This window comes from Hoplias malabaricus, chromosome 5 (genome assembly GCF_029633855.1).
Source record: "Hoplias malabaricus isolate fHopMal1 chromosome 5, fHopMal1.hap1, whole genome shotgun sequence".
Lineage (NCBI taxonomy): Eukaryota > Metazoa > Chordata > Actinopteri > Characiformes > Erythrinidae > Hoplias > Hoplias malabaricus.
Genome location: NC_089804.1, coordinates 29203562 through 29222037, shown reverse-complemented (window position 1 = coordinate 29222037; position 18476 = coordinate 29203562). Strand labels below are relative to the sequence as shown.

The 18476-nt window shown below is 38.0% G+C and overlaps 1 protein-coding gene across 2 annotated transcripts in view; it reads right to left on the bottom strand.

Moving 5' to 3' along the window:
* The window catches only part of iqsec1b (IQ motif and Sec7 domain ArfGEF 1b), a 302557-nt gene extending 286593 nt beyond the window's left edge, over window positions 1–15964 (bottom strand). For both annotated transcript variants that reach the window (XM_066672593.1, XM_066672597.1), the window contains exon 1: window positions 14966–15964. In XM_066672593.1, the coding sequence (XP_066528690.1) occupies window positions 14966–15261 (296 nt within the window). In that variant the 5' untranslated portion in view covers window positions 15262–15964. The remainder of the gene's footprint in view (window positions 1–14965) is intronic.
* Window positions 15965–18476: the final 2512 nt, after the last annotated feature.

The window sequence follows — 18476 nt, the reverse complement described above, 5'->3', positions numbered from 1 at the left end:
TAGTTATGTTACACCACTGTTCACAAGCTCAGCAGCACGGCTCAGAACTTGGCAACATTTACATTCGTATTATATTGCACAAAGAGGACTGCTGAATTTGTCTTATTTCACATGAGTGTTTTTTTTTTTTTTTGCATGAAAATGTGTAAAGGAAAGTGGTGGTGAGACATTTTATGGCATTAGTGTGTTTATAAATCTATAGCTGCGCGTAGTTACATTAAACTTCATGTGTTTTACTCTAACCAGGTACATTGAATAAATAAGTAATTGAAATTCTTAAAATCAACAAAATGTTCTTGGTCCTCTTTGTTCTTTGTAGGCAGATAATCTGCTATTTATTTTTAAATAAAATGAACAAGAAAAACACTGATGCCAGTGTTATATATTATGAAAAAAATTTGTGCCCCCCCCCCCCCCCCCCCCCATTTCTGCATTTATTAGTCCAGCCCTCCATATTGTCTGTACAACACAATAACATAATAAATATCACATGAACAAAGACATTGAGGTTTAGCATCAAAGCTTCACCAGACCTTCCAATGACAAGGGTATGTATTTTGGGCTTTCCTGTTTTTGAAATGCCAGAAACACCTTTGTGACAATGGCTATATGGCTAATGGCAGTCCAGCTAAGCTAAGCATGCCTAGTATCTCTTTGTTCTTGTTTTTAAGAGTGTACTTTGGTTCCTTTTTTGCATTACACTCTCCATTAGCTCCCATGCAAATGTAAACACCTTTGTGAAACTTATAAAAACTTCCATCACTGAAAATACTTTTATTTAATAGTTACATTTTTATAAGTTTGTGTACAAGTATGTGTATGCAAGCACTAAAGCTAGCCTCAGTAAGATGTACCATATATATCACCAGGGTCTTAGGGTATCTCAGGGTCAGAGAATCCATCTGCAGCATCTGCTGGATGACAAACGGCCTCCATTTAGCCAACAGATAAGATCCTGTGAGCAGCGATATCAGCATTTTACAAATGAAAGGTAATGTCTGTGATAGAGTCCATGCTATGATCCCATCCCACACACTCTAGAACTGTTTTCTGCAAAATAATGATGAGCTTTTAAAATCTGTGGGTGGTATACAGATGGATGAAGTTTCACAGAAATCGAAACTCAGCATAATTCTTTAGACATGGCTTTTATCTTTGCTGTTCACTCTTTTTTTTCCAGTAAATGTGAGAAGTAATCAAGTTTGAAATAGCTCCAGAAAGTGAAACAGATTTATGAATATAAGATGAAAACCTATCAAATGGTTTTTATACAGTTGTGCTGGGGTGTTCAAATTCATTTCTTGCTTCTCTTGGAGATTTTACAAGATGTTTATACATATTTGAATGACTTTGAGCGAGTGTACCTTAAGTAACTAAATCTGCTCGTTGTACATGGTGTTGGATATGTTTGGTCATATACCTTTGTCAGTTATCTACATTTGCTTCATAGCTAAAGTGCAAAATTAAAAAGGCAAACATCAGATACAACAAATGACATAACTGCTCTGCATTTGAGATGAAGGTGAATTATGGAAGTTTACTAAATAACTAGATTGTTACAGTACACTTGGGTTACGGTACATTTTGTGTGGTGCTACTTGCTGAGCTAGAGTTTGAAACAAGACTCAAATATGGCAGGGTGATTACTTCTTTCTGAGGAATAGCATTCACAATCACATCTCAAGAGTGATGTCATTTCCCAAACTGCATACTGCCTTTCAGCAAACTATATATATATAAAAATAAAAGGACAGAATTCAGTCTTTGGCTGATGAATTATATTATTATTAGAATTCTAATTATGTGCAGTACAGATAACACAATATTTGACAGAACCTGCATGAACAACTATTTTGTAACTGAATAACCTGGAGTTCAAACACCTGCAAGAAGCAAATCCTGTAAACCAAAATAGTATAACTCTACCCATTTCAACTGTAGTTGGAAATGTAATAATACTCTGGCTCCAAGTAACATGACAATTTCCGGAGCACATCACAGGTATCACTGTATCTAGATCATTTACCAACACCATGCAAGCTGAAGCCAAAAAAAAAAAAAAAAAAGTACATCGGTATTACAGACCCTGTAAACATACAATACCCTCCAAAATATTTTACAAATGAAAGGTAATGTCTGTGAGAGTCCATGCTATGATCCCATCCTACACACTCCAGAACTATTTTCTGCAAAATAATGATGAGCTTTTAAAATGAGACAAAATCGTTGCAAGAAGATATTGGTATTATTTAAATTGCATTGAAAATGTGTCTGTCAGTAGTTTAGTTATACAACCATTATACATTTCACATCCATCAATTTTAAGTTTTTCATCACTTTTCCCAGCACTACAGATTTCACTACAGAGACCAGCAGATAAGCATTGCCTTAGATGTGTCCCATAAGCTTGCATCTTAAGCTCTGTGACGAATTGTTTCAATTGGCCTTGCAATGCTGAGATGAGCGATCAATGAAATTTCATCAGTGAGATTTGATTAAATCTAATTATACATGACTGAACTCTTTATTATGGCTGATATTTGTAGGTTGAATCCTATTATTAAAATTGATATGGTGATATTAACCAATGTGAAAAAAATATATATTTTGCTGTCTAAGAACAGCACCGCTGGCCTTGACCTAAAAATCTAGCTAAAATAATCCTTTACTCATGGTGGATTTCCAGCTGTATATGAAACCCATCATCAGAATACGTTTACACCTAATGATAACAGCAGAGAACATACATGTCCACCACATTTTACTTTTCCTTATCACAGCAGCCTTTGCATCTTTGAAAACCATCTCGCTGCCCATCAATATCTTAGCATGTGGGAAAGGCTCATAATCATGTGTCCTTGCTTCATCTTACAATTTGTACCACAGCATGATGGGACCACTTGGGGTTTCTTCACCATCTCCAACATAGGATAGATGCCACTACTGCATGGAAGGTGTTATGGGCTGCAAAATCTATAAAACGACCACTAGACATTTTATAACTGGGGGTTTAACACACTGACCACCGGACAGGTTGTTTTCAGTCACGTGGTTCAAATGACACTCAAAATCCAAATGGAATAAAATCACAGTGGAGGAGACTGAGGCGAGGAGCTCGTATTGTGATAGTTTAGGTAATATTATAAGAGAAATGTAAAAAAGCAAAATCACATATGTTGGTGGTGATGCTCATGTTATGGAGAGTGATTTTTAAACTTTAAGATAAGCTGCTATGGAGGCTATATAAAAACTTAATAAGTCTTCTCCAGATCCTTTAACTCAAGACAGCTAATGAAAGCTCAGAAAATTACTGAGACATAAATTGCTTTTAGCAGTTGATTTGACCTTGATACCAAAAGGGCTCCACAATGACTGCCATGTTGTTATCTATTATTCTCCTGTGGATTTAAAGAGCAACAAAAATATTCTGCACCTTGTAATATTAGCATTACATTTCTTTATTTAAGATAGTGTTATGTTATAATTCCATTACCAGTGGACACCCACAGGACTCAGCAACTGCAGGACCATTTAAGGTGGAACATTGGCAAAATTTATATATTATATTAGCTGACCTCATGCAGTTGTGAGAAGTGAATATTGTGTTTTCCACGGTTGTGTTGGTGCTGTCTGGGGATTTAAAAAAAAACTACCAAAAAAATAAATAAATAAAAAGTAAATAGGAACAAGAAGTTCATAAGCAGTTTTTCAGTCATTCTTGCAATTGATTCCTTCATTAACAACTACTTTTAGGACTTATTTTTAGCGACTAAATGAAGCAAGATTTGTTAATGTTATACATTGTACAAGACCAGAAACATCCATTGTATATCCCATAGTAGACAACTTGCCTTACGCAGCTTTCTGCAACTTTAAGGTGCACCAGTTGCTGATGCAAGTGTTCAAACATGCACACAGCTCGTACAACCACCATAGGAAAGCAGTGCCAATAACATCCTGCTCAGTGCAAGGCGTCAGCTCGAAAGATGTAAAGCCAACCAGTGCTGAGCTATGAAGCAGCAGTACTGTGTTCATTAATAGAAATAGCATGAGTATGTGTCCCTGAAAGTGTGGTTCTGATCAGGCTGAGTCCTTTGAAGGTGTTAACAGGGAATAGAAACAAATGTTTATTGAGCACCAATGTCCAAAACTTCTTTATCAAGCAAAAAATTATGAAAACAAATCAAGATCATTTTATCAAACAGCACTGTTGTAAAAATTCATACTTATGATCTGAATGTCCACAGTAGTGCTTTCTGAGAAATATATGTATAAATTTAGGGTACTGAAAGTTCTCTGGCTAATGTTCAAAAGAAATAGATAAGCTCATGGCCCAGTCCACTGCATAGTCCACCTACTCCTCCATCTCTGCAGTCTCGTACTTTCACACACTTCATTATCCAACTACCCTACGAATAAGAAAATGCCTCCCCTAGCAGTACTGGTGGCATGCTGTTCAACCTGAAAGGCAAATCTAAAGCTGCAGTGCTGCTGATGAAAACAAGATGCTGCATTAAAAAACCTGTAGGATTGTTCCATTCGTTTTTGAAGGTCTATATAGTGTGCTGTAAATGCATATACTAGCTTCACTCTCAATAAATAAGATCCAGACCTTTAAACTTTCCACATCTGTGCAACCTAGTATAGTCAGAGACAAAAAATGACGACACATGAACTTCACAAACACTAACAAAAAAAACAGGCTGAGACCACAAACCAGTTTCAGATTCTGCCAAGCATGGTACTGCAGTTGGGAATGTAGTTTACAGCAAAGTGAAAAGATCAAATGAGATTATATGGGATTCCCCTGAGCTATGTTTCTAACCCTGATATGAGCCTGGCACCAGCACAACCAACCATCTTTTCAGAAGCTCTGCACAAAGGAAAATGGGGCTGTAAACTCTGCAGCTTGCATTTTTCCCCTCATTAGAATAAAGAGGACTTGGATTTGGAGTGAGAGCTATAACTGCTTAGCCTATGGGGTAAAAAAAAAGTGCCATTTCTGTTTGAGAGACATAAGAAAACAGCTGATGTTCAAGAAATACTCTGATTATGTGGTCAGCTAAGAAATATTTGAAATTTGATGGGTGCTTCTCTAGTTTTCTGTTGAGCCAAGAGGCTAATGCACCTAATACACAATAGAAACTTGTGTATATTTGCACTGAGCCTCAATCATTTCCCTCAGAGTCTTAAGACCAATTGAATGCCGTATTTTGCATTTAAGAAATAGATCCCAAGCAGTAGGCACCATAAAGTCAAGTACATTGGAATGTTAAATTGAAAGTGAAGTGGTCAAGTAGTGAAGTTATTTTCAGCTAGGAACAAAGAAGCAGAAACTAGTCCATCAAAAAAGCTAAGCAATTAGACTGAACTGTAATGTAAAACTACAGAAAAATAGTATTTTAAATGACAATGCTCAGGTTGTCAGGTATTTACAATTAAATCTATTCCAAAAAAGACATAACCGACAGATGTTAACTAGTTTATGAACTACAACACTTAGTAAACATTCTCAGATGGGAATATAGATGGGGGGGAATATATCGCAAACCAGTAGCAGCTAATTGTGGTTAACTATGTTCATTAGCAATATGTCATTGAAACAGACAAAATGAATAAATAATAATAGACTACAAATTGTCATGGTCCACCCTCTGTTAATTATTTCAAGTGCAAAATAATCAAGATGAAAAAGATCAAGTTGTTATCTATGCAAGAAGAACAATGACTGAATGCAGGTTTCATTACAAAATGAGCTCAGTTACCCCTGTTTCACTGATTTCTGCGCAAAATAAATAAATAAATAATAATAATAATTATAACTCAGTCAATAAAATCGCATCACTGACCATAAAAAACAGCTAAAATTACAGTAATATTAGAGAAACACTGACTATTCATTGACAATATTGTCTTGGTTTTTCTAAACATACGTTTATTATGTTTACTGTGGGCAATATGGCAAAGTATAACACTATTTACAGTCTGCATAACAACGTTCAGTTCATTTTGGGGCTTTGCCAAGAAAAAAAAAAAACATTAGTTCCACATTGAGTAAAGTGATACACTAGGGCTGGGCAATAAACCGAAAATTAATTGAAATCAACATAATCTGTCTATATCAGTTATTTTTATTCTGTTATGTCCCCACTGTGTGTTCATGTACTGTCCCTTTAAAACCACGCTACCAAGCTGTAGTCACATGATTCTGCCCCTATCCAAAGAGAACACTGCGTCTGTGGTTTGGACGTGCTGTGTTTTGACTATAATTAAGACGACACTGAAGAAAAAGAAATGTAAATGCTCAGCGACCACACACACACACACACACACACACACACACACACACACACACACACACACACACACACACACACACACACACACACACACACACACACACACACACACACACACACACACACACACACACACACACACACACACACACACACACACACACACACACACACACACACACACACACACACACACACACACACACACACACACACACACACACACACACACACACACACACACACACACACACACACACACACACACACACACACACGAATCTCAGTTTTAATACTGGAGCATATTTACAGTACAAGCCTCTTCACTGAACTTTGGTGGGGCAAAAATACAAGGGAAATAAAAAAGTTCGTAATAAAATGTACAATTAATCAATCGATATTGATTTGCGCTCATATAAAAGCCTTGCTCAAACAGTTTTCCTTTTCTAAGAATTGAGTACCAAAAATTAAAATAGCAACTTCAATATTGTTCTCCACAAAGAAAAGAATATTTGACAGTGTAAACCCCTCATATAAGGATGAAAAAATTTTAAAAGATTGAAAAATACGCATTCATTTGTCAGTCATTTGACCAAGTCATCAGCACTTTAATGTTTACACATCATGTTTTAGTACCTACTTGGCTTGTTCAGAGCAATAAGCAAGCAGGTATGAATAATGTACCTTGCTCCAAGTACCAGTCACCAATATTTCCTCAAATGGAAAAGCAAAAGACACCTAGAGTCAAGTCAAATTGAGCAGTGTAGCTTCATATTAGAGTACCACTAGCCAAGAGAGATTCTCCCATTGTGAACCAAAATTGGATTATTTCACAGAATTTAGGAAGCCTTCTTACTTTTACAGCTGGTGATAAAAGTCACAAATAATAACCTTGCATCCGGTCTTTAATTAAACCAGTGGGAGCTTATGAGTTAATCGCATGCGTGTGTTCCAGGGATGCAAGCGCTGCTCTAATGATTCTTTGGCTCTGGGTTTGATGTTTGCATGTAAACAGCACGTGAGGAGCTTCTCCACTGGCCCATCAGCAAATGGGATGGACGGGCAGCTTGCTGTGGTCAGCAACAAGGCCACAAGCTGACGTGGCAAGCGCGCTAGAGGATTGAGGGGCAGCTGTCGGCTTCAACACAAAAAAAGAGTCTCTCTCACTGCTGCGTAACACAGAAATCCAAATCGCAGCACAGCATTGTCATGACATTGAATACAAAGTCGTTTAGGCTAAGGCTGCACAAAATGGACATTTTGAAAGTACATTTGAAATACACTGGACATTGATAAACATTGTCCTGTTATTTTGCCCAAAACAGTTTACTTTTGCTGTGCTGCACTGAATATTTTGATCCATAGCCACATCCACAGCAAAAAAACATGATTAGACAGAGGACTCATTGTAGCCTTCTGAAGTATAAGCATGACACAGACAGATGGCCAATCAGTAATTTCTGAGCTGATCACAATCAACTTTTAGGAGAACTGTCCCACTTCTCATAGCTTTATGCCTAAACAAACCTTTTAATCATTTTTAATGCACCCTGACGATTCTTAGGAAATTTTGTTCCATGTGGAAGTTGGTGACTAATAAGGATCCAACTTCAGATTCATCACTACAAGATACTGAACTCCTAACCAATCTTAAACAATTAGAAGAGAATAATAAATAAGACGTCTGAAGGGAGCCCAAACAACACATAATATACAGATACACAAGATGTTTCGGCTGTGCAAATCTTGTCTAGACCTGTCTGTACTGTTTACGCACAGAGAAAAAGCAAAAATGCAAACTGGAGTTGTGTGTGTGAAAAAAGCTGTAAAACATTCACCACAAACTGGAGCTGATTCCCACACTATAAAACTTCTAGCTCTGATGGTGTTAGTAGCTTCTTATACGCAGTCTAGTCCAGTGAAATGGAGGTCCAGTGTATCAGGACAGCAGTGTTCATTTTACAAACTTAGTTTTGGTCCAAGTTAAATTTCAACTTTAATTTTTGGCCAAAAGACAGAAAACGTGGATCATGTATTCCACCTGAAAATGGTCAGATTTACTGTCAGATCCTAAATTTATTGGATGATGTACTTTGGAGTTGTATATCAGGTTAATGGTGTAAATTCCTTAGCTTTACAAACTGTGTCTTAGTGTCATTTAGATACTGTTTAAAAAAAAAAAAAAAAAAATTGTGCCAGAGTGACCATGTTTCAAACAGGTTAGCAAAATCTGACTCACAATCTGCAGCATTTGCTACTGGTTATCAGCCAAATAAAAGAAATATCTGACAATTCCAAAACAATTTAGATTTTTATCAATCTTCCTATTCCAAGTTATGATCAGCATATTGGTTAACAGATTTCATATTGTGCATAGGCTGATCTGACTTCAGATATGTCAGTGTGTGTTATAATATGGTGAATTTCAGATATACATTGCTTGTGCCTCTTTTCCTCCAAATTAGACCATTTTCCACCTCACCCCAAATGTAGTCATTCGACATACTTGGTTGTCAGCTCCAAGTAATGGAAGCTAATACAAAAATTAGCATTGTGCAAACTGCAGGTCTAATTAAATCACATTCCCCTGGAAAAGTTGTCAATCTCAAGCAGTCTTGTTAAGTCTCTTACACTGCTTGATATATACCTATAAAATTAAATATCTGAAAACATTAAACATACCATGTGATAGAGCAATAAACAAAAACACACACAAAAAAATTCCCAGTCTTATTCCAAGTATAATAATGTCAAAAAATATCTCCAGTCTGAATTAAAGTATGTCCAAAATATATGTAGTGTACACGGATATAGGAGCTAAAGCCCCACAGCAGATTGTGAAGCAGTCAAACTGCACTCAGTGGAGAGATGAAGCACATTTGAATGTGTTTGGGACGAGCTGGAGTTTGGTCTATGATCCTGAACAAAATAATTCAGCAAAATGTGTCCATTCATTTGTATTAATAAGATGAGCTAGTTTATGCAAAAATGCTGTTTAGTTGCATTGCCAAGTTACTTTATAACACTCACTGTCATACCCATTTTAAGAATCGCAGGACTAACCATGATCTACAATCGAAAATTAAAATGAAAATGTACAATTTCAAAAATGACCTTATGGTACACAAAATTCAATACATTTTGTCTTACTGAATTTTTTTTCACAGATCATCATCATCACAGTTGCACAGTTATATTATGATATATTATGAAAAACCAAATAAATTCTACATAACTTATACAAGAAAGCTACCCCTATAATCTAATCTACTGCGACCAGAGCAGCATACCTACCACTCTGGACAAAGCTTGCTAGTTAGCTCTTGGTATTTTGGTGAGGTTGTCGTGTTAGCCCGCATCTAGCAAAATTCAAAATTTAAGTCCTTGTCTACTTCGTAATTAGATGATCTAGAGGTAAAGGTCTAAAGTGTTTTGGTTTTGAACCAGTTTACGTAATACAAGGCACAACAGTGGAGATTTTTGGAAAATTAATTTCTACCAATTCGCATTTACCAAATTGCGCTTAAATGGAATTCTTAGAAGAAAAATGGTACAAATGCAGATAGACATAGTTCACAATTTTACAACATGTTTTATAAAGTTCAAAATATATGTGTTTCCTCACCATTTGCTAGCTCTCCAGTCTGTTTGTATGCTGGAAAACAGTCTGATGAGTTTACAAAGCCCCAGTGTCTGTAAATGAGTGAAAAGACAAACTTGTTCAGCCCTGGATGTATGCGTCTCCCTCTGTCAGAGGCATTTGGAATATATTTAGAAAATGGAGAGAACCCAAACTTTGAAAAGCATGAACCAAGATGAGGATGTTGCTCTATTCCTGCTCCATAGGTGGATAACACTGACTTATTTTTGCTGCTTAAGGTGAAAATGTAAGGTCTCCAAAAGAGTGCTTACTGCATTACCGAAAGTGCTACAAAACTAAACCTGAATTACCACTGGGTTTCTGTGGTAATTCAAACTGTGAATAAAAGCATGAGTGTTCCTGTTCCTACTGCTAAAAAAAAAAAATTCTAGATGAAACTCTGCAAACTGCACTGTTTCACCTTAATAGGCATGTAGCTTCAGAATGTACACAAGCACAGAACTGCCATTGCTCACAATCGTAGATGTTCTCTTTAAGTGGTCTATTCAATACATTGGGAATATACAAATTATACCTGCAGAAAAAAAGACAGGTGTTTAATCATTACCTGGCATTGGCTAATACCCCGTTATCAGAAGAAAAAAAAAAAAAAAAAAAAAAAAAAAAAAAAAGATACGTGTAAATGGAGATGTAAATTAAAACAGTCTGTCCAGCCAACAATGCCTTGTGGTATGAACATAGCTCAGAACTCATACAGAAGGCAGGCCAGTGCACAGGACAAAAGTGAACTCACAGGAAGGGCTTGAAGAGGAAAGCTTACAGGAAGGGCACTGAAAGGCCATTAGCAGGTCTGATGGCACTTTGTGTATCATCCGTGAGAAATCTGAGACAAGGGGAAGACACCATGACTCACTTGGAAGCATAGCATGAATTGCTAATACTATAGTTTAAGCAGTGGAGACAAATGGGAGGAAAGTAGAAAATAAATTATTTTCTACTTTCAAATGAAACACTCTTGGCAGGAGCAGTGTTTTTGCTGTACACTGCACATTGGCTGGAAATAAAAGAGCTACACTTCTGTTATCTTCAGACATGTTGGCTGATGGATTTAGAGGTGAATGACTAACTTTGGGCCAAAGCCATTAGTATGATATCTGTTCTGTTTCATATCACAGTACAAAGAAAGAAAGAACACACTGTGACAAAGCTAACATGATCTGCCAATCCATTTCAGCTCTTAGTTGGTGTGTGTATATGTGTGTATAAAAACATTATGTATATTTGCTTTAAAAAAAAAAAAAAAACACATGCTAGAAGATGCATCATGAAATAAGCAAGCAACACCATGGCTGAGCATTTCCACTTTCAAACAGCAGTGTCCTAAAGAGTCTCAAAGGGGCTGATTCAGACAGCCAGGGTTTCTTATGTCATAAACTAAAGTAATCAATCTCAAACTTGCAGGGTGGGTGGCTTTCAAGCTGCAGACTGACTGCAGAAGAGTATGTGGAGACAGAGGCTGGGATTCATATCCACAGATTCTCACATGAATGAAAGCAAAGATGTAGCATGAGTAATATCTATGTCACCTTTAAGGCACGAGGGAATTTTTCTCTCATAAATAATGTCTAAATATGAAATTGAGGAACAAATGTGTTTTTAAGAACAGATACTTTAATGAAAGTTGTGCAGAAACCATTTTGTCATTTTGACAACATATACTGAACAGATATTGAAAAAAGCAAAAAGGTCAATAGTGAGGATACATGTTGTTGTCAGTGACAAACTAGTTTTGCTTTTTGCCTTCCTTATGCAAAAGGAATATCTTAATCTCCTAAAAAGAAAACTGATCAATTTTAACATTGGGCTTTGACAGGAAATTAATTAAATTAGATAGTAAGTCTCTGATGTCTGCACAGTATTGTATATGAACCAGTGAGGATACATGGACACTTGCTTTGGGCGACCACATGTTATCATGGACAGAATTCATTACAGTTCATTACATATCAATACTGCTCCAAGTAAAAATCAATATGGCAGCTGGACACCAATAAATGTATATGGAATACAGACATGTATCAACCAGCCAGTGGAAAAGGTCAGCTAAGAAAATGGCAGCACAGTACTAACAGATGATCACTGAATACCCATGTCTGTAAGCGAAATGAGGGGAAAATCTAAATTTAAATTTATGAATGACTAAATGAACATTGCACTTTTCTATACACCTCAATGATCAAAAAACCTAAATATCCCTGACCCATCTATGGACATACTGCGACAAATAAACCAAACCCCAACTTACAAACGAATGTTCCTTACTCATCCCAAAGCTTACGCAACATTCCATAAATATCCCGGATTAATACTCTTCCCTGCAATAAATCCACTTAAAAGACTAGCACAGTACAGCGAGCCAGGGAAAGAACCCGTCAGCGGAGGATGCCATAGGGCAAGCATGAGCTGGGGGTATCATCATCAATATATAACATTAAAAAAAACACTTTAAATAAAATTTAAGTGACACTCTGAGGCTTCACAGTTTATCCGAATGAGAGTGTGTTCAGAAGCTGCACAAGAAAATAATGGTTAGCTATGTATTAACCCATAGACAAGACTAGTGTAGCTTTGAACGATTTACCACCCTAAATACTCTAATAGGCAAATTAACTACTAGTCAGTCTTAAAAGATATAGTATCCTATGCTAGGTTTGTATTAGTCAACAGCTTGTTTGTGGGTATAAATGCTACCTAGTAGTGTTTTACCTCCTGCACTGGAATTAATCGTTAGTCATTAATTTAGGATTGAATAGTAGTGAAGATGGACTAACAACATGTTTTAGTAAACAACGTGAATTTACATAAAAAGATTCAGCTGAATCAGGTTAAAAGTTAGATATTACATTTTAGATACTATGGCAAATAATTTGAGTGCACCAATGGTAAACGTGCACACATGAGCATATATGCTTTTTTTTTTGTTGTTGTTGTTAATATATATATATATATATATATATATTTTTTTTTTTTTTTTTAAAGTTAACACATTCCAAATAAAAATTGAGCTCTTGCATCAGCCTGTAAGTAGGGGTTTAAATAAAAAAACAAACTTAATAAAACAGAAGAAACGCTTAACCACTGTTTTATTTTAAGTAGAGGGCATAAAAGTGTCATTTTGCGAATAGGTGGTGTTTACAAAATTTCACACATTTGGATTTTTGTCTCAAAGGGTCAATTACCTTAAGCCTTTGCAGACCCTCCTCTGGTTCAAGTCTGCTATAGACATGCATGACGTAAACTGTACAGGAAAATAAGTTTACACTACCATTTGCAAGTCAGTGAACCAGTGTTCCATGCTTATAAATGGTAAGGCACACCGGGCACTGCACTAAAACTAAAATAATTCATGAATTTGTGCAGCAGCACAGTAAATGTACATTAACCAAGCTGTTAGCACACTTTTCTTGTGTTAGTTAACGTTAGTTGTGTGAGAAACAGTAAGTGCAATCAAAGTGTGTGAGCAAAAGGACCCACCACTGGATCAGCACCACTGCAATATGGACCCTATCCACATGTTTTATTATTATAAACAAGAAGCTTACACCTATAGAAACTCAAATTTCCCCATTCTCTCAGTAATATTTACCCTACTTTAAAAGGTTATCCAGTATGCTCAGATCAACAAATCTCAAAATAATTAAATCTGCTAATTCCACAGTCTTCCACTGAAATTCAGGAAGCCAAATGCTTCGCACAGGGTTTATCTTCAGGAACCTTATTCTCAGTCCCCAAAGATATGCCAGATATTGTTTTAAATCTACCTTTACAGTGGGTATACAAGAGGGGAAATCATAAAAAACTGCCACAAAAACGCATGACAAGGCCGATGTGTAAACACACCAAAGGGGAGTATCCGGCAATTCAAAGTCAGGTAATCCAACAGTTAACTAGATTTGACTGTTGTGACTGGCTAGCAGATAGACAACCAGAGAATAATATCTGGTGACCACTGGTGTCATGTACTCCATTGCTGGAACTGGCTGGCAGTTCCTTCCTTTTGATTAATTCACATAAATATAAACTACCAGCCAATCCCAGCACAAGAAAATGGATACTATTGACCAATCCCAGCCTTTTATGTGGAGCACTACTAACCAGTCCTTGGCTGGCAGGCGGGGCTGTCCTGAATAGGGGTGGGGAACAAATCAAAACGATCCATGTACAAGTTCACGATATTTAAGGCAATACAGAAAAAAAACCCAGTAGATACCAAATCCAACAAACACACCCATATCTACATCCAGGGAGTGAAATAATTTCAAATGAAGTGGAGGTGTAAATACAGGGTCCATGAACAGTCTTAATAGTCACTCTCTGGTTATAAACACACAAAAAGTGGGAAGTTACCGCTCACGTGCACCGTTTGTCCTCCCATCGCTTTGACACATTTCCGTACACCAGCGGGTGATGATTTTACAAACGCGCGCGCATAAATGAAACGTATTTACGCGGCACAGATGGTTGGTGTGAGAGAAGGCAAAGCAGGAACGGTCGTAAAAATAATAATAATAATAATAATGCAGCCTCCTGCTGTGCTTGTGGGAACGAACACGAACGTCTTGGGTGTTTTTGTACTTCGCACAGGGCTAAATGGAAATAAGGAGGCTGTTGAAACCGAGGTGGTTTGTGCGTGGCTTTGTAAGTCAGGTATATTTTAGACACGGTCTATTCTTGCACGGCGTGATGTTAATGAAGTGTTTTGCACATTGTGTTGTGCGCGAGCTGATTTGCTCTCTTCCAAACACTCCAAAAACCCCGCTGTCCCACACCCTGCATGTGCAGTCAGTTCTGTCAGATGCAGACAACACTGAAGGACGACCTACAATGTGCAGTCTGATGTGTGCATCCTCAACTCGGAAGTCACGCGCAAACTAGCCTCAAAAAATGAGCACTTTACCGACGAATCGTCATCATTAGAGCTACACCGTAGTCCAAATCCAAAGCTCAATGCATGCGTGAAAAACCAGCACACAGCGCGTGGAAAGTAAGTAGGGAGCAAACTTACTTTTCTTGGCCGGCGTTTTCCGAAATGGAGCCGAGCGCGTGTTGTCCGTCGCTTTGCTCCAGGTGCCTGACCGCGGTCAGGTGTCTGCACGCGGCCAGGTGCCGGCAAGCGGCCAGGTGCCTGCGCTGCTCCTCTTTAAGCCTGAGGTTCTCCTCGCTTAAGTCCTCCACGCGCTGCTCGAGCTCTCCTATTCGGCCCTTCTGGCGCTCGAGCAGCTCTTGCTGCGCCTCAATGATGTTATTCAGCTCCTTCAGGTACTCGGCCGCTCGGCTCGGGTTTTCCGTCGTGCCCTCCATGCCGAGGAGCCCGTGCTGGGGGTGTGTGAGCGCGTGCGAGTATGCGGGGTCTGTTTTCACGGTCAAGTGCCGTGTGCATGCGGTGCTTTACGCTCCTCCATCCCGCGGCTTGTGTTTTGGCGAAGCTGCAGCGCGCGCCGTTCCTCCGCTGGATGTGCAGCAGCAGCGCCGCGCAGCCTGAGCGCAGGAAACCCGCTTAACCCTTCAGTGGGAGGAGCTCACGCACACACAGCAAGCAAACGCGTCCATCCACACACAACAAACACGCGCTGGCACAGAGTAGTCAGTGAAACGCCATTCTGGTGTGATTAATTAGCAAAGGCCACTACAGGGCAAGCTACGCACCAAAGCCACGCCCACTTTCCCTCAATCACCCTGCTAATGTCACGTTCACCTCCACCTCTAAGCCACGCCCCTTTCCCTTACTCACTCTTCTAAACCCAATCACCTCAACCTTCAAGCCATGACAACTTTCTCACATCAACCTGGTTAACACCATTCATTTCAATCCACAAGCCACGCCCACGTTTCTCCATACGTACTGATGAACACACACTCAACTTCATGTAAAAGTCACGCCCACATTCCCCCACTTCAATTTACAAGTCTAACACTTCCCACATCAATAAACGTTTCCACCTCATACAGCAAAACCCACTCATCTTAACTTACAAAACCCCACCCACACCCTCAATCGCCCTGTTAAATCTTTCCATAATATATTCCCAATACTTACACTGTTAGACCCACTCACATTTGAGCCTTTTGAGTCCTTGCGCCATGCAAAACTCCAAACTACGCCATATCAATCCGCTAGATCTACTCACCTCAACCACAAGGCCACTTCCACATGCGCCTAAACAAAATGGTAAATCCAGGGTAAATCTACCCACATAACCTTCAAGCCACGGCCTCTTTATCAGACATTCTGCTAAACTTGCCTACTTAACTACCAACCATGCCCACTTTCGTCTCCCGCTCAATACCTGCAAGATCCTCACTCACCTCAACCTACAAACTATTAACCTTTTACCCTGCAAAAGTGACTCAGCTCCACCTCCACACCACGCCCACTTCCCCCTTTCTCACCCCACTACACTCATCTCAACAGCTCCATGCCAAGTCGAATTTATAGCGTAGGAAAGCCACTTCTGATGTAACTTGAGGGTGGAAGGTATATTAGAAAAAGCACAGCCGAACCAAGTGCAGTCGTTGCTATTAATTGCTACTGGACTTACAGACCAATCAGCACAACCAATTCACACCTACTCCAGGCATTCTCGTTCAACCTTTTAAAAGCACATGGTTGTCCAATGTAGCCATAAAGTACAAGCCATGCTAACTCCAGGTATATTCAAATCACACACTTAGCCTGCTCCAAACACGCCCACCTAATCAATCTAACTGTTTACACAACGTTTTTAATGTATAATGTAGTTTAATAATAAAATATGACTTTTAACATGTTTTTTTATTCAAGTATTAACTGTTACCTGAAGAAACAAAGATATAATACATGTAAAAAGCATAAATAAATAAACAAATACAATTTAAAGAGCTAAATGTTCATAATGGAACGCAACATATACCCAGTCCAGTTTGTTGGCAGATATTTTTGTAATTCCCCTCAATGGTGCAGATTGACTGATCTCCCCCTAGTGGTGGTGCTGTGTTAGTGAAGCTACAGATCACAGGTCGAACAGATGGTGCAGAACCAAATCCACTGAAGCTGTCATCTCCTCTTGCTTCCCTTGTGTCAATATTTTGGCTTCAGCTCACTTGAGCATAACTAGAGTTGATTATGATGATACTATAATAAATTTGTTGGGCCCACAGTGCTACCCATATAGCGTTCTGTGATAAACAAATGCACACCAACGCATTTGTGTTATAAACACTTCAGTGTGGTGTAAAACTATAAATGGAGGTTTAAATATAGAGATGATTATGATAATATTGTTATGAATTAGTCATGAGAACTTAACAAAGCAAAACAAACATCACGCAATCCGACTGCTATACCATGCTGTGAAATAAAAAAAAAATTCCCTCACATATTTTGCATATGGCAGAATAAATGCAAATAAATTCAAAAACATATATGAACATCATCATCATCATCAGCTAATTCTACTAATAAACGAAAACTATCATTATATAGATTTCTATAGATGTTTATCCAAGTGTCTGTGGACATGCCAGATTAGTGAATTTCATTACTTCAGTGTGCTGCCATTGCTGCCATAGGTGTTCAGTTTGTACAATCACAACAGAAAAACATTAAGCAATAGATTGGGACACTCTGGGTCATGTCACATGAGCCTTGGGTCCCCATGCCCAGCATCAAATGTTAGAGCTAGAGGGGTATACATATCCTTTTTCGGCTGCAAAATATTAGAAGCATGTTCTCTGAAATGATCCAACATTAGTTCATGACCTGAATAATCATCTTCTGAATGAATGCCTTTACAATTCTCAGGGAAATGTTGCATCTAGTTTAAATCAAAGAAGGGGTAAACTACGTATTATAATTTTTCTTTTCATTAGAAATGTTGAATTAACAGGTGCCTATGGAATTTTGAACATGAATTCTGGAATATTATAATGCCACCAAGGACTAAATACAGAAGTATGTGATTACACAGAGATCTAAATACTGAACAATATGATGACATAGAAGTATATATATTTAACATTATGATGAGATAGAGGGCTAAACACTAAATATCATAATGACACAGATGAGTACAGAACATTGTGATGACATTGGGGACTAAAACCGATTGCTATTATGACATAGAAGACAATAGTTTTTCTGATGCTGTTTTCCTGACCAATAAAAACATCCCAAGTTACTTAGTTCTAAGTAGGAAAATGTCATTGGACCATCCGCTATTTCAGATATGCCATTTGGAATACCATTTTTTTCTTCTCAAAGTTGCTATTCAGTAATGTCATATCGACAATTTATAACATGTAGTTTTAATTACTTTTCATTCTGTTTTGTTTGATCACATTGTCACTGTTTAATTTTACAGGGGAAAGAAAAACCTTCTTAAACTTTAATGGAAGTGAATGTAAAAAGATTTTATTCCAAGCAATTTTGGAGCGTTTCTATTGACCCATTCATCATGAAATTTTCACACAGTGTGAAGGACAGCTGCTGTGTTCAAATGATGTAGTAAACTAAAAATGGACAAAACCCGAGGTGCATG